Source organism: Coregonus lavaretus (assembly GCF_964263955.1).
Source record: "Coregonus lavaretus genome assembly, chromosome: 28".
In the NCBI taxonomy this organism is placed as follows: Eukaryota; Metazoa; Chordata; class Actinopteri; order Salmoniformes; family Salmonidae; genus Coregonus; species Coregonus lavaretus.
The window spans coordinates 4748835-4774599 of record NC_140015.1 but is presented as its reverse complement, the minus strand read 5'-3'; the positions used below and the strand labels follow the sequence as shown (position 1 = coordinate 4774599).

The 25765-nt window shown below is 42.3% G+C and overlaps 1 protein-coding gene across 1 annotated transcript in view; it reads left to right on the top strand.

Annotated features, from left to right (window-relative positions):
* The first annotated feature begins 352 nt into the window (after window positions 1-352).
* Window positions 353-25765, top strand: part of pbx4 (pre-B-cell leukemia transcription factor 4) — a 42931-nt gene continuing 17518 nt past the window's right edge. Inside the window, exons 1-3 of the mRNA XM_084145772.1 lie at window positions 353-706; window positions 7143-7256; window positions 9138-9211. Coding sequence (XP_084001898.1) covers window positions 534-706; window positions 7143-7256; window positions 9138-9211 — 361 coding nt within the window. The 5' untranslated portion in view covers window positions 353-533. The remainder of the gene's footprint in view (window positions 707-7142; window positions 7257-9137; window positions 9212-25765) is intronic.

Below are 25765 nucleotides of genomic sequence, written 5' to 3'. Positions count from 1 at the left end.
CCTCGCGCAGCTTTTTCCAGTCTGGGAAAATAATGCTCTGTTTTGATAAGCCACTTTGAACCACTGCAAGTGTGATTCTTGATGTATGCATCTAGCTAACAAGGTGTTTGCACATTTTGTTTTGTCTTTATTTTTGCATTATTTTGAATGCATATTTTATTCGCCGGACAGAACGCTTTTCTTATTGTTTTAGCGTGAGGCGCTGTCTGCCAGTTCCCTATTTAGTGCATGTGTCCGTTGCTTTTTTTCCCTGTATGTTTCTTAGGGCTACACAGCTAGCTTGCCAGTTGCTTAGCTAGTAGCATTTATTCGCTAGCTTACCGTGGTTATTGACATCGGCGAGCAGCACAAATCGTTTATGAATGTGGAACTGCTTTGGAATTTTAATTTTTAGGTTAAGTAGCTGGCTGTAATTAATTACTATCAGCCAGTGGCGTATGATTTGCGCTGGGGGTTTCATTGTTAGCTAGCTATCTGGCTAATTGTGTGTATTCGATTGTGAGAAAAGAAGCGAGGTTTCTTTGAAAGTAGCTATGGATGATCAGACGCGAATGCTGGCGGGTCTCGCCGGACTCGGCGGGTTATCGCAAGGCGACGTTGGCGACTCGGTTAGGAAACAGCTCGGTCAACCGCAACAAGACATTGGGGATATTCTACAACAGATCATGGCCATCACAGACGAAAGCCTGGACGAGGCGCAGGCCAGGTAAGAAACGTGCTGCGAGGGAAATATGGAGCGAAGATGAGACAATATATGTTTTTGTTCATGCTGTCTTTTTGTGTTCTACATTTACATTTTAGTTATTTAGCAGACGCTCTTATCCAGAGCGACTTACAGTTAGTGAGTGCATACTTTTTTTTTCATACTGTCGCTTGTTCGTTGCCTGGTAAAGTACAATTGTGGATATGTTTGATGTGATGCACGCTGTTTTATTCAGTCACTTGTGGTTTGTCAACAACATAGGATTCTATTATCTGACTAATAATTTAATGGTGGGCTACACGAATGAAATAAACAGGCTTCTGACACATACACACAGAATATTGCTGTATGCTATAGCCTAGCACACAGAATATTGCTGTATGCTATAGCCTAGCCCAGGGGCCGGATCGTTGTTATTTTTGTGTAAAATCAGTTAGTTTTCCCCCCACACAAAAATAAGTCAAAATACTTTAAAATGACTAAAACCAAATCGAAACTAGAAATGATAATATACCTACATTCATAGTTTCCTGATTGTGTCCAGCTCGCTAAAAAATCACAAAAATGAAAGCTAAACAGTCAGGTAGTATCAAATTCCTAAAAGGATGGATAGAGGACAATTTTTTTAGCAAATTTTGAAGGCAAGGAAATACAACACATTTTCATTGCAGCTCCCCAGACCTTGTTGAAGACCGAAATGCGGCCCCTGGGAAAAATGAGTTTGACACCCCTGGCTTTGCCCATTCATAGACTCTAACCACCTTTAACGCCTAGTGACAATAGTATCTTCTGTGAGTTGCGTTAAGAGCCCGCCGCTTACGCTAAACGTTAACATGCATCGCTTGTGGTACAGTTTTGGAAACATAAGCAACGTATCTTTCATATCAGCGATAAATAATTTCAACAACAAAAAAGGTTGAATTACTACACCCCTTTTTTATAGGGCTTTAGGGTTCACACGTGGCCATATTTCCATGTTAAAATGCTTGTTTTACGGAAACAGGCGGAAGACATTCGACTACCAGTGCTAATTGGCTATCAGCGTCTCCCGAACACCTGTGTGTAAACGGAAGACAGACGCCACACAAACGTTATCACTGAAAAATACTGTCGGCTGCAACTGTTAAAACCGGTTAAAGCAGTGTACAGTAAGTGTATATTTTGCATTTGTGAAATTATTTTTGATGGATTATTAAAGTATTTTACAGCTCAAGATTAGATTATCTCTCATTGCGTTGTGGTTGTCACACATAGTGGCATCTGTGCCTGATTTCATGTTTTGACGTACCATTATATGCAAATAGCCCATCAGATTAGTTCCTAGGTTGTTGGAAAGCCAGGGCAAACAATGTTACCCGGATTATGTAAAATGTAACATTCAGATCTATGATACCTAGTCGGTTCAGCTCGATCTCTTGAAGAGTGGACACAACCACATGAAACCTGAAGTTTTCCCCAACGTGTTAAGTTTAAACAAGTTTTTGGCTGTCAAATGCTCATGCCATACGACACTACTGCATGGAATATATATACATTTGTAGTATACACTTGTAAAAACATATTTCAACTTGTTTAAATACTAACACTTTGCAGCAGAGTTCATCTCGGCACATTGTACTGTCTACTATTACTAAACCTACCTCCAAGTGATGATAGTGTGCGGCAGACCACCATCTTTTTCATACAAAGTGGATGAACGTTATGCAATGTCACTGTTTTCCTCTTTCAATTACATTTAGCGTTAATTTAGTGAAAATAATTATGTCTACGTCACTGTGAACACATGCAAGCTCAATCAAACCATTTGGTCCCACCGCAGGCCTGCCAAATTGTGAGCCCCGCTAGATAAATGACATGTTAGTGCTATCTGAGATCCCATAACCCTTACCTAACCTTAACTCTTACCTAACCTTAACTCTTATGTTACCATATTCCCTATATAGTGCACTACTTTTGACGTAGTGCACTATATATATATATATATATATATATATATATATATATATACACACACACACACACACACACAGTGGGGAGAACAAGTATTTGATACAATGCCGATTTTGCAGGTTTTCCTACTTACAAAGCATGTAGAGGTCTGTAATTTTTATCATAGATACACTTCAACTGTGAGAGACGAAAATCCAGAAAATCACATTGTATGATTTTTAAGTAATTCATTTGCATTTTATTGCATGACATAAATATTTGATACATCAGAAAAGCAGAACTTAATATTTGGTACAGAAACCTTTGTTTGCAATTACAGAGATCATACGTTTCCTGTAGGTCTTGACCAGGTTTGCACACACTGCAGCAGGGATTTTGGCCCACTCCTCCATACAGACCTTCTCCAGATCCTTCAGGTTTCGGGGCTGTCGCTGGGCAATACGGACTTTCAGCTCCCTCTATTGGGTTCAGGTCTAGAGACTGGCTAGGCCACTCCAGGACCTTGAGATGCTTCTTACGGAGCCACTGCTTAGTTGCCCTGGCTGTGTGTTTCAGGTTGTTGTCATGCTGGAAGACCCAGCCACGACCCATCTTCAATGCTCTTACTGAGGGAAGGAGGTTGTTGGCCAAGATCTCGCGATACATGGCCCCATCCATCCTCCCCTCAATATGGTGCAGTCGTCCTGTCCCCTTTGCAGAAAAGCATCCCCAAAGAATGATGTTTCCACCTCCATGCTTCACGGTTGGGATGGTGTTCTTGGGGTTGTACTCATCCTGCTTCTTCCTCCAAACACGACGAGTGGAGTTTAGACCAAAAAGCTCTATTTTTGTCTCATCAGACCACATGACCTTCTCCCATTCCTCCTCTGGATCATCCAGATGGTCATTGGCAAACTTCAGACGGGCCATGACATGCGCTGGCTTGAGCAGGGGGACCTTGCGTGCACTGCAGGATTTTAATCCATGACGGCGTAGTGTGTTACTAATGGTTTTCTTTGAGACTGTGGTCCCAGCTCTCTTCAGGTCATTGACCAGGTCCTGCCGTGTAGTTCTGGGCTGATCCCTCACCTTCCTCATGATCATTGATGCCCCACGAGGTGAGATTTTGCATGGAGCCCCAGACCGAGGGTGATTGACCGTCATCTTGAACTTCTTCCATTTTCTAATAATTGCGCCAACAGTTGTTGCCTTCTCACCAAGCTGCTTGCCTATTGTCCTGTAGCCCATCCCAGCCTTGTGCAGGTCTACAGTTTTATCTCTGATGTCCTTACACAGCTCTCTGGTCTTGGCCATTGTGGAGAGGTTGAAGTCTGTTTTATTGAGTGTGTGGACAGGTGTCTTTTATACAGGTAACGAGTTCAAACAGGTGCAGTTAATACAGGTAATGAGTGGAGAACAGGAGGGCTTCTTAAAGAAAAACTAACAGGTCTGTGAGAGCCGGAATTCTTACTGGTTGGTAGGTGATCAAATACTTATGTCATGCAAATTAATTACTTATAAATCATACAATGTGATTTTCTGGATTTTTGTTTTAGATTCCGTCTCTCACAGTTGAAGTGTACCTATGATAAAAAGTACAGACCTCTACATGCTTTGTAAGTAGGAAAACCTGCAAAATCGGCAGTGTATCAAATACTTGTTCTCCCCACTGTAGTTGTACCATGATATTTGCATTGCTACTAAGAAACCCTACAATTGTACTCCACTAATTCCCCCACTAAAGCCCCTCCCCATCCCAAGTTGAGCCGTTATCCCAGTGATCGGCATCCCACCCCCGTCCCTCCGGATCCCTAGGGCCCCAAGACGCCAGGACCCATCCATCGAAAACAGCACACAGATTTGATTAATCTATTGAATCTATGTCAAGTCCTAGGTGATGGAGATCAGATCCACCCTCTTCACCTGAGACACAAACACTCTGGTCCCCCGTTGTAACCATTTTTCCCAAGCATCTCCGTGCAGTCAGACCTTTGATTATTTTGTGCCACTTGGGCCACAATGATAAGCCCCCTCTAGCTATGTTTTGTGTGTATATATAAATAAATAAGGAATAGGGTGCCAGTTTGGACGCATGTAAATACACTACATTGTCATTAGCATAGATAATCAGGCTGCCTTTAATTGAGCCGTCGCTGTTGGTGATGAGCTTTGGAAATTCAAATGGTCGTTAGTTAAAATGTTGGAAGGACTTCACTTGTGTGGGCTTGTAAAAATGATTCGTATCGCCATATCTGATATTTCCATAACCATGTTGATGTGTCATATAATAGCATGGTGTAGGTATAGGACATGTTAATCAGTCACTTGTGTTTTGACAGAGCAATCATTAAAATTGTAAGTCTCTCACTTCACTTGTTAATGTAGGCGTTATATATCTGTTTGCATATCTTGACTCTTGGTGTGTGTGTGTGTGCATGACAAAAGCAAATTACCCATATTCATGTGGCTCCGAGGCGTTGTAGGTCCACTGAAGTCGGGGGAAGGAGCATCAGAATTGTGAACAAAAGACGCGGCTGTCCCAATGCAAGACTGTGGCCAGTGTGTGTGATGTGTCATTAGCTAGTGATTTTCCACCGCACATTTGACCACCTGGTTCTCTTAATTAATTCACTCCCTCCCTTCCTGGTGGTGTGCATCCTTTTCATTTTGCACGGGGTGCAATCAATTCTCCTATAATGTGTACGGGAGTGCAGCTGTCCAAAAATCGAGTTTCTATTAATGAGATTTGTGTGGGGGGGGGATGCTGGACGCTACAAGCGCTGCTTATGATGACTCTGAACTCAAGGATATTGCCTTTACTGTTAAGGATATAACTTTGAAGACATAATTAACTAACTGGAATACGTGTTCAATAAATAAATTAGGCCCAAAATAATGTTTGTGTGTTTACAATGTTGAAGACTTCTTTCTTACTCTCAATGTCTATGGTGCTGTGCATGATGTGGTTGTGTGTGTGTTTTTAGATGGCTGTTGTGCTTTAGATTTATACTCAGTGTCTGGGCGATGTTCAAAGTTGAGCAGTTCATTCTTTTTTTTATGACTTGCCAAGCATTTTTCGGAGCATGAATAGAGGCCAATCCACATCAGGGCATCTCTGATACTAATAATAGAGTTACACCACCATTACTCTGACTATGCATTCAAACATAAAGCCCACTTTTTGTAACAATTAAACATAGGCAACATTTTTCTGAGAAGGGATTCAATGAGTCTGGGAAGAAGGCACTTAATATGTTTGCCGTAGGCTAGACCGAGCATGCGTCTCTGGCACTTCTAAAGAAGTTCTACTACACCACCACTCCTACTCCTTAGTACATCCTGTTGTTTACATGTGTTCGGCCTTCTCATCGGAGGATGGAGTTGGAAACTCTTAGGCAGCAGTTAAGGCCTATTATTATGTGTAGGGTGGTCACGATACCAGTATCGCGAAACTACGATACCAGATTTTCCTTGGCAAAAAGGAAAACACAAAGCAGACTGAACTCTTTGGTCCTTTTTAAAAAGATCTACTGCTTGTAAAATATTTTGTGCTATAGCTTGGAAAAGAAATGTGATTCTGGGTGACAATGCTGTTTTGTTTCCAACATTAGGACTGTTTCCCTCAGGAAATGTAGTCTGCTTCATTGCATTTTACATTCTAGTCATTTAGCAGACGCTCTTATCCAGAGCGACTTAGTTAGTGAGTGCATACATTTTCATGTTTTGTTTCCTTGCAATGATACCTCTGAGTATCGCGTCAACCCTAATTAGGTGTATATGCAGATCTGAAGACCTGTGATGCTCTCGATCAGTGAAATTATCCACTAGTAGTTTCTCTCAGCAGATTTAGGCTAGATTGATAGAATTTTATTTTAAAGTTTAACAAAATACATATACACACAGTATACATTTGAAAACTTGCCAGGGATGACACAGTCAATTACTTATTTCCATACAGCAGCAGGGTGGAGAAAGAGTCAATGGATGGTTGATTTTCGACTTGGATATGATATAGCCCATCATGGATTAGCCCTAGTCCATGATTTAGATGGTCTGATAAAGGCCTAATTAATTCTATGATTTACATTTTAGCCTTTGATTTTGGACTAAATGCTCTCCTATCACTTGAAACGAGAGGGCCAAATGAGGTGACTGCCACTTTGGTTTGGCATATTTCTACATACACAGACACACGCCATCAAATGTAGCCTGCCTAGGCCATGCATGTCACCTGTGGGGCCCCTTGCATACATACCCTTATACGGACCTGGAGGGGGGTGGCAGGAAAGGACAGATGAGATGGAGGGACAACACAGTGCCCTGCTAGTGCACTACGTACAGGTCTAACCTAGTGTGGTAGGATGGCTAATGTTTTACTATTTGGGTGGCAGCGGAGATAACAGATGAGGAGACAGCGACGACAACAGCAACAACAGTGCCCTACTAGTGCGCTACCACTCTACCTGTCCTGCCCGCCCCTCACCCTCTCCCCCTGTTACCCCATGTCCAGATGCTGGCCAGAGGAGTCGCCGGCGCACTGGGGTGGATCAGATGACCCCGCAGAGGGAGGGGGAGCTGGGGGGGGCACGGCAGGGGGTGGCCTGCCGCTCAACTTCCAGCACAGGTCAGTAGTGTACAGGTCTACAGGACCCACAGGACCGACCGCATGCCCCATGTGAGCACGAGCACCACACCTCCCCCTGCTCCTGCTCATACCCCCCTGACCCCCCACCTCCCTCCATGGCCCCTCTCCCACTCAAATCCAGCAGTGATTTAAAAAAAATTGGGGTTTACCTGAACAGCTCTCTTGCAAAATAACATTTTAGCTCAGTGAGACAAACCTGTGGGAATAAAGGTTAAATAAAACATGTAATTAAGACTGACACACAGGTGGACACAATTATGCACTCACTCGAACGAGTAATGTAACGAACGATCCCCTCGTTATCGGCAGACACATCAATTACACTTATTGTCAGCATATAAATACTCACGCATTTCCCAATATGATATAGCCTACTACATGGACACAACTGGAGTTGAGGTTAGGTGTTATTCATCTGTTGTATCATGGTTGTTTCATTCTCTCTCTGATGACTGTGTCAGGAATGTTTCAAAACAGCTGATCAGTTGAACACCTTTTTACCTTTGTCAACCTCCCCTTTCTGGGTAGTATTACTTTTACCTGTATTATTTTGTCAATTTTTTGTTATCCATCAAATTCATGAATGTACGTTTTAGCTGTAGTGTATTTCAGCACATTATCTCCCAATGGATTTCATATTTTCTGAACACACCTAAGTTTGAAAATGAAATGTTTTGTGGTTTATAAATAGGCGTAGATGCAAAGAATTGCATAAAGGTTTCCTTCAGTTGAGGACCACAGCTCTAGGGACTCTGGAAGGCCTCAATATTAAGCTCTTTACTGAAGCTGCACAGATCAGAGCAATGAGGGATATGTGAGTCATGTTTCTGTGTGTGTGTGTGTGGTGTCTCAGGGGTTTTCAAACTTCAATGTCAACGCCCCCATTATGAGCCCCTGGGCAAGGACCCCTTACTAAAAATGTATTTTCACGAGCCGCCATTTAAGTTCCTGAGAGTCGCATGCAGCTCGTGAGCTTTCCAATGACTCTTATCCAGAGCGACTTACAGTTAGTGAGTGCATACATTTTCATACTGACGGGCACTGATTACCAGTGGTAATCCTGCTATTTTACACATTTTGCCATGAGGTTTAGAGAATTTTGCAGTTTTAAAGCACATTTCCTGCTATTCTACACATTCTGCCATGGCTTATGCCGTGTTCATATGCTATCAGAGCAGTTTTGGATCCGTAACTACGTTTTAGTTAGTTAATAATAATTTGGTTGGAGGTGACCCCTGGAGGTCGGGGCCCCAGGGCTGCCGTTAGTAATAAGGCCTTGACTACCACTGGTGTACAGCTAGTACTAAGCAGTGATGAAGCCTGGCCCATTAGTTTGTTTTTACATAATTTTTTATTATAATTGAGAGTTTATAATATAAATAAAAGTTGAGTGGGTGTTCAGCAGAGTATGCTTTCCCCCAAAATTGCTGTGAGTGTACGAACGTAACATGTCTTGGGAGGGAACTTTATTACAGTGCTATGGGGGACCAAGATGTGAAACTGTAAGTGTATCCTAGACCTATATCTGTCATTCATTAATATCAGAGCTTGTAACCCAGATGTAAAAATCTAGCCATTGTGGTATAATTTCTTTGTTTTAATTCCTGTGATGATACAACAATTGTCTTGAGCCAGTACTACGTTCTCCTTTATTTATATTGGCTTTTATATTTATTGATATTATATTTTTTCCACTAATACAGAACCTTGCGCTACTAGATCAATGCTGGATGGACGAACCTCATCAAATCAAATCTAGTTCGCTTTGCTATGGAGCAGCACATGCTATGAAATAACTAGAATATATGCCTGCTTGTCTTAATCTTATCTCCAACTCACTCTCTCCTTTCTCGCCGGCAGGAAACATGCCCTGAACTGTCACAGAATGAAGCCCGCCCTCTTCAGCGTTCTGTGTGAGATCAAAGAGAAGACAGGTGAGTCTCCACTTCTCTTTTTGTTCTCAGCTCTCATCCCAGTCTGTCTGAATCCCAGTAAGCTACCTTTTTACTGAAGTGTGCACTCAATAGGAATTGTTTTAGAACGCAAACCCACATTTCTGTGAAAACAGACAATACAATTGTATCTTAACTAACTCCTCCCCACACATTTCAAAGCATTGGATTGGTGTAAGCATGAGCTGGAGAGTTTCCACCGTATCTCTTATACCAGTCCTTTCCTTTTAAATCCATGAAGGGAGATGAACAAGTGCACAATCTGAACAAGAGCACTCATTCACTGGGTCCTATGGGCCCTGGTCAAAAGAAGTGCACTATATAGGGAAGAGGGTGCCATTTGGGATACAGACCAGTACTCTGCACCAGTATGTTCAGGTTGTTTCATACATATAGTCCTTATGGGTGCCTCTATTGGTTCGTTAATGGCTCCACTGGCACCTGGTTTATTACCTATTGACACCTCAGATAACACTATTGACTGGGTATTGATCTCATTGGTTGATTTGGTAGCTGAGGTTCGAAAGGAAAGTAGGTGGTTGTTTTTGTTACGCTGATCTTAAACTGCTGGAATCAGTTTTTGTTACGCGAGCTAGTATTATCAATTTGGACTACACTTTCCGTGTCTGTGAGCAATTTCAGTGGTTTAAAGCGCAGGGAAAGGATCTGCAAATGTACTATAGATATATACAGTGGGGAAAAAAAGTATTTAGTCAGCCACCAATTGTGCAAGTTCTCCCACTTAAAAAGATGAGAGGCCTGTAATTTTCATCATAGGTACACGTCAACTATGACAGACAAATTGAGATTTTTTTTCTCCAGAAAATCACATTGTAGGATTTTTAATGAATTTATTTGCTAATTATGGTGGAAAATAAGTATTTGGTCACCTACAAACAAGCAAGATTTCTGGCTCTCACAGACCTGTAACTTCTTCTTTAAGAGGCTCCTCTGTCCTCCACTCGTTACCTGTATTAATGGCACCTGTTTGAACTTGTTATCAGTATAAAAGACACCTGTCCACAACCTCAAACAGTCACACTCCAAACTCCACAATGGCCAAGACCAAAGAGCTGTCAAAGGACACCAAAAACAAAATTGTAGACCTGCACCAGGCTGGGAAGACTGAATCTGCAATAGGTAAGCAGCTTGGTTTGAAGAAATCAACTGTGGGAGCAATTATTAGGAAATGGAAGACATACAAGACCACTGATAATCTCCCTCGAAAGAATGCTGAGTTGCATCCAAAGAACACTATACCTACTGTGAAGCATGGGGGTGGAAACATCATGCTTTGAGGCTGTTTTTCTGCAAAGGGACCAGGACGACTGATCTGTGTAAAGGAAATAATGAATGGGGCCATGTATCGTGAGATTTTGAGTGAAAACCTCCTTCCATCAGCAAGGGCATTGAAGATGAAACGTGGCTGGGTCTTTCAGCATGACAATGATCCCAAACACACCGCCCAGGCAACGAAGGAGTGGCTTCGTAAGAAGCATTTCAAGGTCCTGGAGTGGCCTAGCCAGTCTCCAGATCTCAACCCCATAGAAAATCTTTGGAGGGAGTTGAAAGTCTGTGTTGCCCAGCGACAGCCCCAAAACATCACTGCTTTGGAGGAGATCTGCATGGAGGAATGGGCCAAAATACCAGCAACAGTGTGTGAAAACCTTGTGAAGACCTACAGAAAACGTTTGACCTGTGTCATTGCCAACAAAGGGTATATAATAAAGTATTGAGACATTTTTGTTATTGACCAAATACTTATTTTCCACCATAATTTGCAAATTCATTAATTCAATGTGATTTTCTGTATTTTTTAGTTGACGTGTACCTATGATGAAAATTACAGGCCTCTCTCATCTTTTTAAGTGGGAGAACTTGCACAATTGGTGGCTGACTAAATACTTTTTTCCCCCACTATATATATATATATATATATATATATATATATATATATATGTATGTATGTATGTGTATATATATATATATATATATATATATATATATATATATATATATATATATATATATATATATATATATATATATATATATATGTATGTGTATATATATATATATATATATATATGTATGTGTATATATATATGTGTATGTGTGTATATATATATATGTATGTATGTGGACACCCCTTTGAAGTTGTGGATTCGGCTATTTCAGCCACACCTGTTGCTGACAGGTGTATAAAATTGAGCACACAGCCATGCAATCTCCATAGTCAAACATTGGCAGTAGAATGGCCTTACTGAAGAGCTCAGTGACTTTCAACATGGCACCGTCATAGGATGCCACCTTTCCAACAGTTCTTCAAATTTCTGCCCTGGTCAGCAGTAAGTGCTGTTATTGTGAAGTGGAAACATCAAGGAGCAACAACGGCTCAGCCATAAAGTGGTAGGCCACACAAGCTCACAAAAATTGTCTGTCCTCGGTTGCAACACTCACTACCGAGTTCCAAACTGCCTTTGGAAGCAACATCAGCACAATAATTGTTCGTATGGAGCTTCATGAAATGGGTTTCAATGGCCGAGCAGCCGCACGCAAGCCTAAGATCACCATGTGCAATGCCAAGCGTCGGCTGGAGTGGTGTAAAGCTCACCACCATTGGACTCTGGAGCAGTTGAAACGCGTTCTCTGGAGTGATGAATCACATTTCACCATCTGGCAGTCCGACGGACCAATCTGGGTTTGGCCAGGAGAACGCTACCTGCCTCAATGCATAGTGCCAACTGTAAAGTTTGGTGGATGATAAATAATGGTCTGGGTCTGTTTACATGGTTCGTGCTAGGCCCCTTAGTTCCAGTGAAGGAAAATATTAACGCTACAGCATACAATGAGATTCTAGATGATTCTGTGCTTTCAACTTTATGGCAACAGTTTGGGGAAGGCCCTTTCCTGTTTACATTTACATCATTTAGCCAGAGCGACTTACAAATTGGTGCATTCAACTTATGATAGCCAGTGGGACAACCACTTTTCTTTTTTGTTTTTATGGGGGAGGGGGGGGGGGGTAGAAGGATTACTTTATACTATTCCAGGTATTCCTTAAAGAGGTAGGGTTTCAAGTGTCTCCGGAAGGTGGTCAGTGACTCCGCTGTCGTGGTGGAGCTTGTTCCACCATTGGGGTGCCAGAGCAGCGAATAGCTTTGACTGGGCTGAGCGGGAACTGTGCTTCCGCAGAGGTAGGGGAGCCAGCAGGCCAGAGGTGGATGAACGTAGTGCCCTCATTTGGGTGTAGGGTCTGATCAGAGCCTGAAGGTAAGGAGGTGCCGTTCCCCTCACAGCTCCCTAGGCAAGCACCATGGTCTTGTAGTAGATGCGAGCCTCAACTGGAAGCCAGTGGAGTGTGCAGAGGAGCGGGTTGACATGAGAGAACTTGGGAAGGTTGAACACCAAACGGGCTGCAGTGTTCTGGATAAGTTATAGGGGTTTAATGGCACAGGCAGGGAGCCCAGCCAACAGCGAGTTGCAGTAATCCAGATGGGAGATGACAAGTGCCTGGATTAGGACCTGTGCCGTTTTCTGTGTAAGGTAGGGTCGTACTCTGCGAATGTTGTAGAGCATGAACCTGCAGGATCGGGTCACCGCTTTGATGTTAGCGGATAACGACAGGGTGTTGTCCAGGGTCATGCCAAGGTTCTTTGCACTCTGGGAGGAGGACACAATGGAGTTGTCAACCGTGATGGCGAGATCATGGAGCGGGCAGTCCTTCCCCGGGAGGAAGAGCAGCTCCGTCTTGCCGAGGTTCAGCATGAGGTGGTGATCCGACATCTACACTGATATGTCTGCCAGACATGCAGAGATGCGATTCGCCACCTGGTTATCAGAAGGGGGAAAGGAGAAAATTAATTGTGTGTCGTCTGCGTAGCAATGATAGGAGAGACCATGTGAGGATATGACAGAGCCAAGTGACTTGGTGTATAGAGAGAATAGGAGAGGGCCTAGAACTGAGCCCTGGGGGACACCAGTGGTGAGAGCACGTGGTGCGGAGACAGATTCTCGCCACGCCACCTGGTAGGCGCGACCTGTCAGGTAGGACGCAATCCAAGAGTGAGCAGCGCTGTTTTAGCATGACAATGCCCCCGTGAACAAAGCGAGCTCCATAAAGAAATGGTTTGTCCAGATCGGTGTGGAAGAACTTGACTGGCCTGCACAGCCCTGACCTCAACTCCATCGAACACCTTTGGGATGAATTGGAACGCCGACTGCGAGCCAGGCCTAATCGCCCAATGTCAGTGCCCGACCTCACTAATTATCTTGTGGCTAAATGGAAGCAAGTCCTCGCAACATCTTGAGGAAAGCCTTCCCAGAACAGTGGAGGCTGTTATAGCAGCAAAGGGGGGACCAACTCCATATTAATGCCCACATTTTTGGAATGAGATGTTCGACGAGCAGGTGTCCACATACTTTTGGTCATGTAGTGTAGCTTTTCCAGACCAGCAATGGCTCTCATTGAAAGGTTCTCAGTTCCTATCTTATTAGCTATTCCAGTCAGCTAGCTAGCTAGCGGGCAGCTCTCTCTGGCATGGTTCAAAGGAGAAGGCCAGCTCAGGAGTGGCGGGATGGATGAATGGATGGCAGATTGATGGTTATGGTGGCTAGTGTAGGAGGAGAGAGGCTGGGCTTTAGAGCTACCTGCCCTCCTCCTTTCTCCACTCTTTTACCTCTCCATTTCATGGATTCTCTCCCTGCCTTTAATTTCTTCCCCATCCTCTACTCTCCCCTTCTCTCTCCCTCCTCTCCCCTTCTCTCCCTCCTCTCTTCTCCCCTTTGTCTCTCTCCCTCCTTTTCTCTCTCCTTTTGCAATACAGTTTGAAAGTGCTGCTGCACTTGTTGCGACCTGTCAGTAGTGCATTATTGCTCTCTCCTGATAGGACCAGAGTAAAGGGTAGGCTTGAAGGGGTGGGATAGCCTGTTGCCCAGGCAACCATCGGCCTTATTTATCCTAATGCCATTCACTTAGATTTTTCACATTAAGCCTTCTAGTGGAGAGAGGCCTGCAAATGTGTGTGTGCATGGAATGGAGGCATAGAGTGCAAATGGGAGCTATAGATTATATCAGTTTGGTTTGGATGTTACCTTTAGGTTTGCCATGGTTATTACATTAAATACACTGAAGAAAATATATAAATGCAACAATTTCAAAGATTTTACTGAGTTACAGTTCATATAAGGAAAACAGTCGATTTTAAATAAATAAATTAGGCCTTATTCTATGGATTTCCCGTAACTGGGAATACAGATATGCATCTGTTGGTCACAGATACCTTAAAAAAATATATATATAAAAAAAAAATTGGTAGGGGCATGGATCAGGCTGTTGATTGTGGAATGTTGTCCCACGCCTCAATGGCTGTGCGAAGTTGCTGGATGTTGGCGGGAACTGGAACACACGTCGATCCAGAGCATCCAAACATGCTCAATGGGTGACATGCCTGGTGAGTATGCAGGCCATTTTCAATTGGAATTTGGTCTGTATATTTTATCATTTCATTTAGGATCCCATCAATACCACTGGCCTTTTTGGGTTGAAGTGTTTGTATTTTGTGCTGTAGTTCATTCAATGTAATTGGAGAATCCAGTGGGTTCTGGTTGTCTTTAATAGCTGATTCTAAGATTTTTTATTGATCATTTATATGTTTTTGCTGTTTGTTCTTTGTTATAGGGCCAAAAAGATTGGAGAAGCGTTTTATCCATACATCTCCATTTTGGATATATGGGTCTTCATGTTTGTTTAGTGTGTTCCAATTTGTCCAGAAGTGGTTAGATTATATGGATACTTCAATTACATTAGGCTTGGGCGGTATCCAGATTGTCACGCCTTCATACCGACCTTGTGCCATACCAGGATATTCGGTAATACCGGCACTGAACACAAGGGGAGCCTTTGTAATCTGAAGGTTAGCAACGCTAACAAGTACATGTCAAACCCAAAGAGGATGCTAACAAAATGCTAACGAGCGCATTGCAAACATTTTATACAGTCTCTGACCTAAACTATTTTCAGGACAGACATCCCAGCGCATAAAGTTCTACAAGTAACTCAAAAGTGCTACTCACAGTTTGCTGCACGCACAAAACAAATATTAGACAGCAAGGCTCTTGATCCAGGAGGGGATTCTCTGCTGTTACCAAGCGAAGTTTGTTTTTGTCTAGAAGCTAACCACTTAGCTAGATAACTAACTAACTAACTAACTAACTACTAAATTAGCAAACCAAATGCACAACTGCAGAGCATTTAGCACATTTTAGACAGTTAACTTAATGGTTGTAAGAGATCTAGCTGGCAAACATTTAGTTGTGAATTCCATACTTTAACTACATTACCTGGCGTGTGGTGCAGAACAGTGAGTGACTCATAAGGCTTCGGTCTCATCGTTGTGTGCTTGTAAACAGGGCCGGTCCTTTCCGTTCTGATGTGAGACTAAAAAAATGCTGACCCCGCAAAACTAGAGTAGTCCCAGTGAGCAGAATGACATCTAAAATACGTTTTTTCTAGACATTGAAGTTGGGTTCAATTTAGATTCTCAATGAAAGGTGAAAATATGTATTTTCCATATGTTTAATACAGCTTTTCCAGACGTTGAAATCAGGTTCATTTTCCGTTCTGAATGAAAGTTGAAAATACGTAATTTATAGACGTCTATGTTTGGGCCAAATCAAGGCTGGTCCAGACAGGACAAAATCTGAACCAAACATAGACATCTATGATTGGTTCAGATTTGGTCCGAACCGGACCAAAAACCAATGTCTGTGTATGTGAAAATCTGGACTGAACCAAAAAAAGCCGTCGGCCTGTGCTTACTGGGATGTAGCCTACCATGTCGGCCAGCAATGGAATTTTATGAATGCCCAACAATGTGGGAGGCCCACTGTTTGTAAAACAGGCCGTTGCATTGGCTTTATTAGTCCTGATTCCTGTGACTAATCAATTTGTCTGTTTTTAAGCTCTGAATATCAGCTACCCAGCTTTATCAGGAGTTATCGTGAGCCTATTTGCAATGCGTTTACATAGCGAAAAATGCGGAAGTGTTTTATTATTTCGCTATGATCAGCTTGAAACCACTGATCATGACAATGTGGTGAAACTTCTAGAAAACAGTTGTGATTGTCCATTCCATATTGTCCATTTTACTTAGACCTGTCCTGTTTTTGATTATATGTTTGTAACATGACAGTGCATTTTTTTTATTTGATTTGGCGCCATTTAGGTTAGGCTATTTGATCTGAGAAATGTAAAAAGTGTCCATCTCATTACATTGGTGTTCATTTTATCTCCAGTCTGTAGGCTAAAGAAAAGGCCACATACTCTTTCTACCATATCCTATATCTGCTACGTGATTTGTGCTAGATCCTTTTTTTGGGACCGAACGTTGGTGGAGCGATGTGTCTCTCCAACAGCACCCTGGAGAGATGCGCTGGGAATGGACAAGCAAAAATATTATTGCGTCCCAGCGTATCACAGGGCGGCATCAACGCTCACCTAAAAAGCCCTTATGCCTCTGGTTGAGAGAAATGTTAATTGTTTTGTGGCAGAATTATGTGAGGTTGTATGTGGTGCATCTTGGTCAGTTTAGCTCAGAAAATGCCGCCCTCGTAAATCTGCCGTCAAAGGTGGCCACCTAATCCTGCCTAATAAGTGGGCCGGCCTTGCTTGTAAACAAGCGCCACGTGACTGGGTACTACCGGTAAGTTTCATAATGAAACATTTATGAAATGAACGCAATCTTCTTAATCTCCTAACGTATAGCACAAGTTGACTGCAGCTTTTTACTTAAAGTAGCTACGAAATAAACGTTTAAGAAATAGTTTGAAAAATACTGTCAGGCTGTTAAGCGTAGATGGAGAGGAGACAGGCTAAAGAAGGATTTTTAAGCAGTCTAAGCCCTGTCTATTTCCAAATACCCTGGTATACGGTATACCGCCCAAGCCTAAATTGTGTTGGGCTGATTCTGACCTGTTCTTTATTTTTCCTTAGCGTATTTCTTTACTGTTTTAGTGTTTCACCATAGTGAAGGCGTAGGCCTGTTTCTTGCTCGCTCTCTGCTGCAGCCTATGGAAGGCCCCAATCAGTAGTCCTCTAGTATCTCTACTAGGTTTTCTGCAGTCTTTACACACAGGCATACACACACACACACACACACACACACTGAACAGCAGGGATAAAAGCAAACTCAGTGCTCTGGTCTACTCCTGCTGTTTCAGTCTTGTCCTCTCCCCCTCCTTCCCTCCCTCCCTCTCTCCCTTCGCCTTGGTCCCATTCTTGAAAGAGAAGACTTGCTCTGAACTCCGGGCATTGATATGGTAATGGTGGGGGGTAGAGAGGGAGTGGGGTGGGGGAGGGGAGGTGAATTCCTCTGAGGGCTGCAGTTGGGTAGATTGTTTTCATTGTTAAGGAAATGTTCTGCTCAAAATGCCAGCCCCCCCACCCCCACCCCTTGCTCCTCTCCCCCCTTCACCACTACAGTCTCTCCTCTTTCTCTCTTCCCTCTGTTATTTTTCTATTTTTCTCTTCCCCCGCCTCTCGTCTCTGTCTCTCTCTATCCCCCTCTCTTTCTTTCCCTCACATTAAACATGACCTTCATCCGTGTGAACGTTTTTCTTTTGTTGAATCATTCTGAAACAAATTAAAAGCCATGAGGAGGAGAGACGGAGAAATTAGGAATTGATCAAAGTTGAAGAGACAATTCCTTTGCTTCCACTCGGGTTTGACGTTCTGTTCCTTCTTTCTCTGTCTCTTGGGCATTGGCAGTAAAAATAGCTGCTGGTGCAACAGGGAAAGTTTTGCCAAAAGTTACTGCTGTTACTTTTTAACCCTAGTTTGCTTGCGGGGATTCTGCTCTCCTGCCTTTTGTCTCTCGACATGATACTGGTACACATTTCATTCCTCCATCCTCTCTCTCGGCATTATTTTTCCTGGTTAATTACATGCCATTTAGCATAGGCTTTCATCCAAAGAGACACAGTCATGCGTGCATACATTTTACGTATGGGTCAGCTGGAGTCGAGCCCATGTCCCTTGGTGTTTCGAGCACCGTACTCTACTGAATGAGCCAGCATAGAGGTCTGACTGAACCAGTGTTATGTTTTGAGCCAGCGTTGTAGAATATTTAAAGATCTAAGCCGTAAAAACTAATGACGGAACATGTAAACCTCAAGCACGTCTGTTTTAGGCCTGTTTATTGAAATATTTATGCCGAGGTGCAAGCCGGGGTTTTGGAATCGACTTCAACCCACTTAAAAGCAACAACCGTGTTGTTTTTCAGCCTCCAGATGAAGCTGTTTGCTTTTATTGGTTTTTTATTGAAAAGAAAGGCAATAAGCTGTAACTTTAGCTTTAATTCTTTCCTGAAGTTAGCCTAGTTGTTGTTGTCTAGAACTAGGCTATGACAATCAATAATATAATGTATGCCATTTTAGCAGCTGATTTTATATAAAGTGACTTAGTAATGTGTGCAAACATTTTAAGTATGGGTGGCCCTGGAATCGAACCCACAATCCTGGCGTTGCAAGCACCATGCTTTACCAACTGAACCATACAGGACACCATGGTTAAATATGGAATGTCTTTAACTGTAAACATCCTTGACTGTTCTAGATCAGTGTTTGTCAGCCTCCAGTCTGTGGACTGCTACTGTTACCTGGGATGATGCTGATCGCTCCTTGACACTGATTGATTTTAGTCGGCTTTCAAAAGTTAGGCCAAGATTTATTGTAAAATGTTCAACAAGGAGCAAAACCCCTATCTTGCCGGGTCAAGTACAGAAAAGGTTGAGAAACACTTGTGTCCGAAAAGGCACCCTTTTGACCTACCCTGGTCAAAAGTAGTGCACTAGGTCTATATAGGGTACAATTCCAGACACACAAAGGTGTAGGCCTATAGCATTGGTCCTGGCTCTGCTGTAGGTCTGACCAGACTTGAGCCATCAGCCCTGCCATCCAGTGAATCACAGGGCTAATTAAGCCCTTTTAATTATTATTCATTTTCAAAGAGCTTCACTTGAACCTAGCTGTAAAACTTAACGAGTTGATGGAGAAACCTCAGACTTTTAATGTTTTTTATTTTTTTACGAGGTTAAAGCCTTCGGCGTCTGTTGGCTGAAAATCAGGCCGAGCCCAAGGTTTGGGTAGAGGGAAATTCCCATAGGCCTTGTACAGAATGCCACTTGGGACAAAAGAGAAACACATACCAACGCATTAGGACAACTGGGATGAAGCTGGTTAACTGAATGTAGAACACAAAATTATTCTGAACTTGGTTTGTAAATTTACATTTTACATTTTAGTCATTTAGCAGACGCTCTTATCCAGAGCGACTTACAGTTAGTGAGTGCAAACATTTTTCATACTGGCCCCCCGTGGGAATCGAACCCACAATCCTGGCGTTGCAAATGCCATGCTCTACCAACTGAGCTACACGGGGCCAAATGATACCCTTTGATACCCTTTACAACTGAACCTAAGCAGGCTAACTACTAGTGTTGCACGGTATACTGAAACTTCTGTACTTTTTCGATACTAGAACATGGTTCGGTACTATAATTTGTTACTTTTAGTACTTCTGTCAAATGTCTTAAGTCCTATACGGAATGAGAGGATCGAGACTGTCAAGTAATTTTTCTGAATCTTCTCAAGTAGTAAGCTAGCCATGCTACTTGTGCTTGCGCATGCATGCAGCTGACAAAGTGCAAGGCACTTTTGAGAAGCAAGTGAGAGAGGAGAGAAAATTCAGACGGCTTCTTATTACGAAAACATCATACCTCCACGCCCGCAACTTGACAAAACTGGCTCCAGAAGCTAACTATGGGGATACTTTGCTTACAGAGAAAATTACGAGGGCCAGCCCATCGAAACAACTATGTGAAAGGTGTTACAAAGCAGTGCAAGGGAGGTTTAGTTGCAAAACGACATTTGCATTGTAACTTTATTCTACTAGCAACAAAATGTGAATAATTTGAATGACAGTAACCACGTTTCCATCCACAGTTTTTATGTGAGTAAAGTCATAACGTTAATTTAAAAAATCACGACAGCTGTGACGGAAACAGGAAGTTTTGGTCAAATTTCATAAATGTCAACAGATCATGTTTGTTCGACATGGTGGGCTCTTTGTGTCTATAATTAATTATGCGAGAAAGGGCGTTGGAAACGCCTTTATGCACAAATGTTGATATAATAACCATCATATCAAAGTAAACTTTGAGTCGTGATATGGTGTGTGGTCCTCCCACTACGACATGGGAAAACATGCAGTTTTTTAGGCTACAGATTAAATAAGTTATTATGAACTTCACAGGGTGGTGAAAGTGCACGGTGATCTTGATGCGCCTTTCCGATAGATATCCAGGATCTTATTCTGGTGACATAATGATCAATGTTTGACTGCCGTTTGACAAATAAACATTCTCGCTCTTATCCATAATAATCTCATGTACATTTAACATTTTAGTCATTTAGCAGACGCTCTTATCCAGAGCGACTTACAGTTAGTGAGTGCATACATTTTACATAATGTAGACTAACCTACCCGCACAGCCTACCCACACTGTATCTGCGAGCTGTTGGCTAATATGATTACAACCCAAATGTAATGTGAAATGCTCTCATAACTTAGCTTTGACAGCAATATATTTAGACTACTTTGTTTGTCTGGGCTTGCTAGCAGTAGCCACTAGCCAGCCAGAAGCCCTGGGCGGAGCATTGTACCCTGGGAGTTGAAATGCACTCTGGAATTCGTAGTATGCGGTGTAAAATCAATTTGTATTTCTATGGTGTGTAGACTATTGCAATATAGAAGCTTAAGAAATGAGCTTCAAAGTGTTTTATGTTTTGGAACTAAACTATTAATTTAATACATACAATTATTTATCTGTAATGAATCAAAGGTCTGTCATTTTACCTAATATGTCCATAGATGAGCACATATTAACCCTGATTATATGTATCAAATTACATTTTAAAACAGTTTTTAGATGTAATTGTACAATTCTTTTGTATGCTCAGAGTTTCATGGTTTTGCATAAGGAACATGTAAAGATATTCTTCTGTTATTTAGTATGGTGTTTTATTTTTTAATGAAATATATTGATCAATGATTTCAAAAATAAAGCACAGTGGTTATTCTGTGACTTAAGCTAATACACATTCTATTTGCCGTGGTATCCTTTTGGTATTGAGTATCCTTTCTGTATCGAGTATTGTGATACTAAACCTGGTATCTGTATCGAAGTCAACATTCTGGTATCGTGACAACGCTACTAACTACATAGACAAATGGGAATAACACAGATACTCATATACACAGCTCCTTGACTGACTTATACTCTCTACTGACTAAGGAACATTTTTATTTTATTGCATTGATGCATTTACATTCACGCTGGTATATAGTCACTTACACACACTAGATGATTTCATTCCGTTTGTAGTGCACCACATCTCTGACTGTTGTGATGCTCTCTCTGTCACTCAATCTGTTTGTTCCCTCTCCTTCATGGAATGAAGAGAATGAAAAAGAGCGAGGGGGGGGGGGGGGGGGGGTGGGCGGAGAGAGGGAAGGAGCGATGGAGATTGATGAGGCAGTAAGAGCAGTAGTAATTACTGTGTCCATTCCCCCACGCCAGATTGGCAGACGGCTAATATCACACAGACCCCTGGACCTGACAGACACCCAATCCACGCCCTCCTCCCCAAACAAGCCCTCCAACCGGGGAGGGAGGATCAACCCCAGGCTTGGTTGGGCCTAACAGTAGGTGGGCTGACTCGTCTGTCTGTGGTGTGGTTACCAAACCCCCTTGTTATTTTATTCCTCCAGGAATTAAAGGCTCTCGTCCTGATGCTATTGTGATTCAAAACACAACTGCTGTGTCCGAAATGGGCCCTAGTCGAAAGTAGTGCACTACAGTGCATTCGGAAAGTATTCAGACCCCTTCCCTTTTACACATTTTGTTACGTTACAGCCTTTTTTTTGCAAGTGTGTGTGTGTGTATATATATATATATATATATATATATATATATATATATATATATAAAATCTCTTATTTGCATAAGTATTCAGACCCTTTGCTATGAGACTCAAAATTGAGCTCGGGTGCATCCTGTTTCCATTGATCTTCCTTGAGATGTTTCTACAACTTGATTGGAGTCCACCTGTGGTAAATTCAATTGATTGGACATGATTTGGAAAGGCACACACCTGTCTATATAAGGTACCACAGTTGACAGTGCATGTCAGAGCAAAAACCAAGCCATGAGGTCGAAAGAATTGTCGGTAGAGTTCCGAGACAGAATTGTGTCGAGGCACAGATCTGGGGAAGGGTACCAAAAAATTTCTGCAGCATTGAAGGTCCCCAAGGACACAGTGGCCTCCTCCATTCTTAAATGGAAGAAGTTTGTAACCACCAAGACCCTTCCTAGAGCTGGTCAGGGAGGTGACCAAGAACCCGATGGTCACTCTGACAGAGCTCCAGAGTTCCTCTGTGGAGATGGGAGAAACTTTCAGAAGGACAGCCATCTCTGCAGTACTCTAACAATCAGGCCTTTATGGTAGCATGGCCAGACAGTAGCCACTCCTCAGTAAAAGGCACATGACAGCCCGCTTGGAGTTTGGCAAAAGGCACCTAAAGGACTCTCAGACCATGAGAAACAAGATTATCTGGTCTGATGAAACCAAGATTTAACTCTGGCCTGAATGCCAAGGGTCACGTCTAGATTCCAACTGGCACAATCCCTGACAGAGCTTGAGAGGATCTGCAGAGAATGGGAGAAACTCCCCAAATACAGGTGTGCCAAGCTTGTAGCATCATACTTGAGGCTGTAATCGCTGCCAAAGGTGCTTCAACAAAGTACTGAGTAAAGGGTCTGAATACTTATGTAAAAGTTATCTTTCAGTGTTTTATTTGTAATACATTAGCTATTTTTTTATATTTTTACATCTTTTTTTGCTTTGTCATTTATGGTGTATTGTGTGTAGATTGATCTGGAAAAATAATCTATTTAATCCATTTTAGAATAAGGCTGTAACGTAACAAAATGTGGAAGAGGTCAAGGGGTCTGAATACTTACCGTATACACTGTATATAGGAAATAAGGTGCCATTTGGGATGGAGCCAACGTGTTGCTGCAGTTGCTTTACAATGAGCATGGAGCTGCTTCACGGACACAGTCAGCCTATTAAATCAAACGGGAGTCAGATTTGTGAGGGCTTTGGATTGGACTCTACTGCTGTCGGTCATTAAAGGCCCAGTGCAGTCAAATGTGATTTTTCCTGTTTTTATATACACTGAGTATACCAAACATTAGGAACACCTTATTAATATTGAGTTGCACCCCCCACTTTTGCCCTCAGAACAGCCTCAATTCGTTGGGGCATGGACTCTACAAGGTGTCGAAAGCATTCCACAGTGATGCTGGCCCATGTTGACTCCAATGCTTCCCACAGTTGTCAAGTTGGTTGGATGTCCTTTGGGTGATGGACCATTTCTTGATACACACGGGAAACTGTTGAGCATAAAAACCCAGCAGCATTGCAGTTCTTGACCCAAACCGGTGCGCCTGGCACATACTACCATACCCCGTTCAAAGGCACTTACATTTTTTGTCTTGCCCATTCACCCTCTGAATGGCACACAATCCATGTCTTCAATTGTCTCAAGGCTTAAAAATCCTTCTTTAACCTGTCTCCTCCCCTTCATCTACTCTGATTTGAAGTGCATTTAACAAGTGACATCAATAAAGGATCATAGCTTTCACCTGGTAAGTCGAAACTATTTTGGGTCTTGCCTAGTGCGGCATATCGACCAGGACCGGGCCTGATCAGCGTTGATTAGACTAAATTAAGAAAAGATTTCGTATCAAATTATACCAGGTTGGAGAGCATTGGCGCATTGTCCATTTGACACATTATAGGCCTCAGAGCCAGAACAACCTTGTCTACTGCTGTTGAATAATCACACATCCAACCTTTTTTAAAAGACCGCTTTTATTTATTTACTAGCGAACAATGAAAACGTGCATTTTATAAAAGAAAGTCCACACATCAAAATATTTTTGACTGAAGTGCCTTGGACTATAGCACTCTACAACCCTGCACATCTAGCAGATTAGCTGCTCGAGCATCTAAGGACAGTTGGAAAGAGGAGATGTAGAACGTTTAATAGACACACTAAGTTAGCAAAACAATTGCTTATAATCATTAGTAAACACTCCCGCTATTAGGTAAAGTTTACATGAAAATAAAGTTCAAACATGAGAAAAATCCTAAAATGAATGTAGGTCTATTTTAAACTGTTTTGACAGTTATTTTATTTTCATGACTGTCTTCATCCATAACCGTCAGTTACAGTTATTAAATTACCGTCACAGCCTTATTGTGAAAATGGTAATGCCCTTTGAGTGTAAGAGCTATTTGAAAAGACCACCTGAAATTTCAGGCTGTTTTGGTGGGATGGAGTTTTGGCCTGCCTTGTGACATCACCAGGCGGTAAATTAGTTAATAGTTCCAAACCTCTCTGCCAATAACAGCTAATTTTCAGTTTTCCCCTCCCCCACTCAGACCACTCCCAGACAGTCCTAACAAAATTCTTGCTTGAGAAATTGCTCTTTGCTAAGAAGCTATTTCTGTTTCTTTTTTACAATTTTAATTGAAAACAATCAAAGTAAGGTATTTAATTGTTACCCAGAAATTATTTGATTGAGATAAATGCTGCATTGGACGTTTTTAAAGCTCTGACGTACCGGTAGCATTGTCAAACGTTTGCCTGCCGACAGTACTTGGCACCTCGAAACAGTGTCGGCAGTCAATCTCTTTCGTGTTCACACAGCAAAGACCTTGAAGTCCTCAGCCACCCAGCCTTGTTAAAGTACTCCAAACCAGAAGGTGGCAGTTGCGTTGTATATTAATGCATATCCGTGCGTATTGTTTATGGTATAGATTCCAAGCTATCTACGCTAATGTTGCTATTGGGTAGAAAGCCCTTCTTGATACTAGCCAGATGGCCACAGCTAGATAATTACCTAGCAAGATGACGAAGAAACAATTTAATTCACTCTCCATACTGCCAGTGCCAGCCCATAGCCAAATGTTTAGCTAGCTAGCTAACGTTAGCATATTCACTAGCTAGCACAACATAGCTAGCTAAGGACACTGCACTAACTCGGCAGCTAACACAGGCAGCTGTTACATGGAAACTAGCTAATCTGTTGTGATTTAATTATGTCACTACTAGCTACAGTGGTTAGCTAGTTTGGAGGAAGTATTTAGTGTTGTGTGCATTACGTCTGTGCACTTAGCTAGCTACCATCCCATAGCCTACTTTGCAAATGATGTGTGACTGGCACATCATGGATGCACAGAGAAAATGCCCTCTTTTTTTTTTGTCTCCCCATGTGGGGGTTTGTGCTCTTGGATTGGCCCAAAGTCAAGTTGTTGGCCACTGCTGAGCATTATGATTCTACAAGTAGAATCGGTAGGTTCGTCGCTACCGGATCAGCACGAAGCAGGTACCGCTATTGTTCTAGC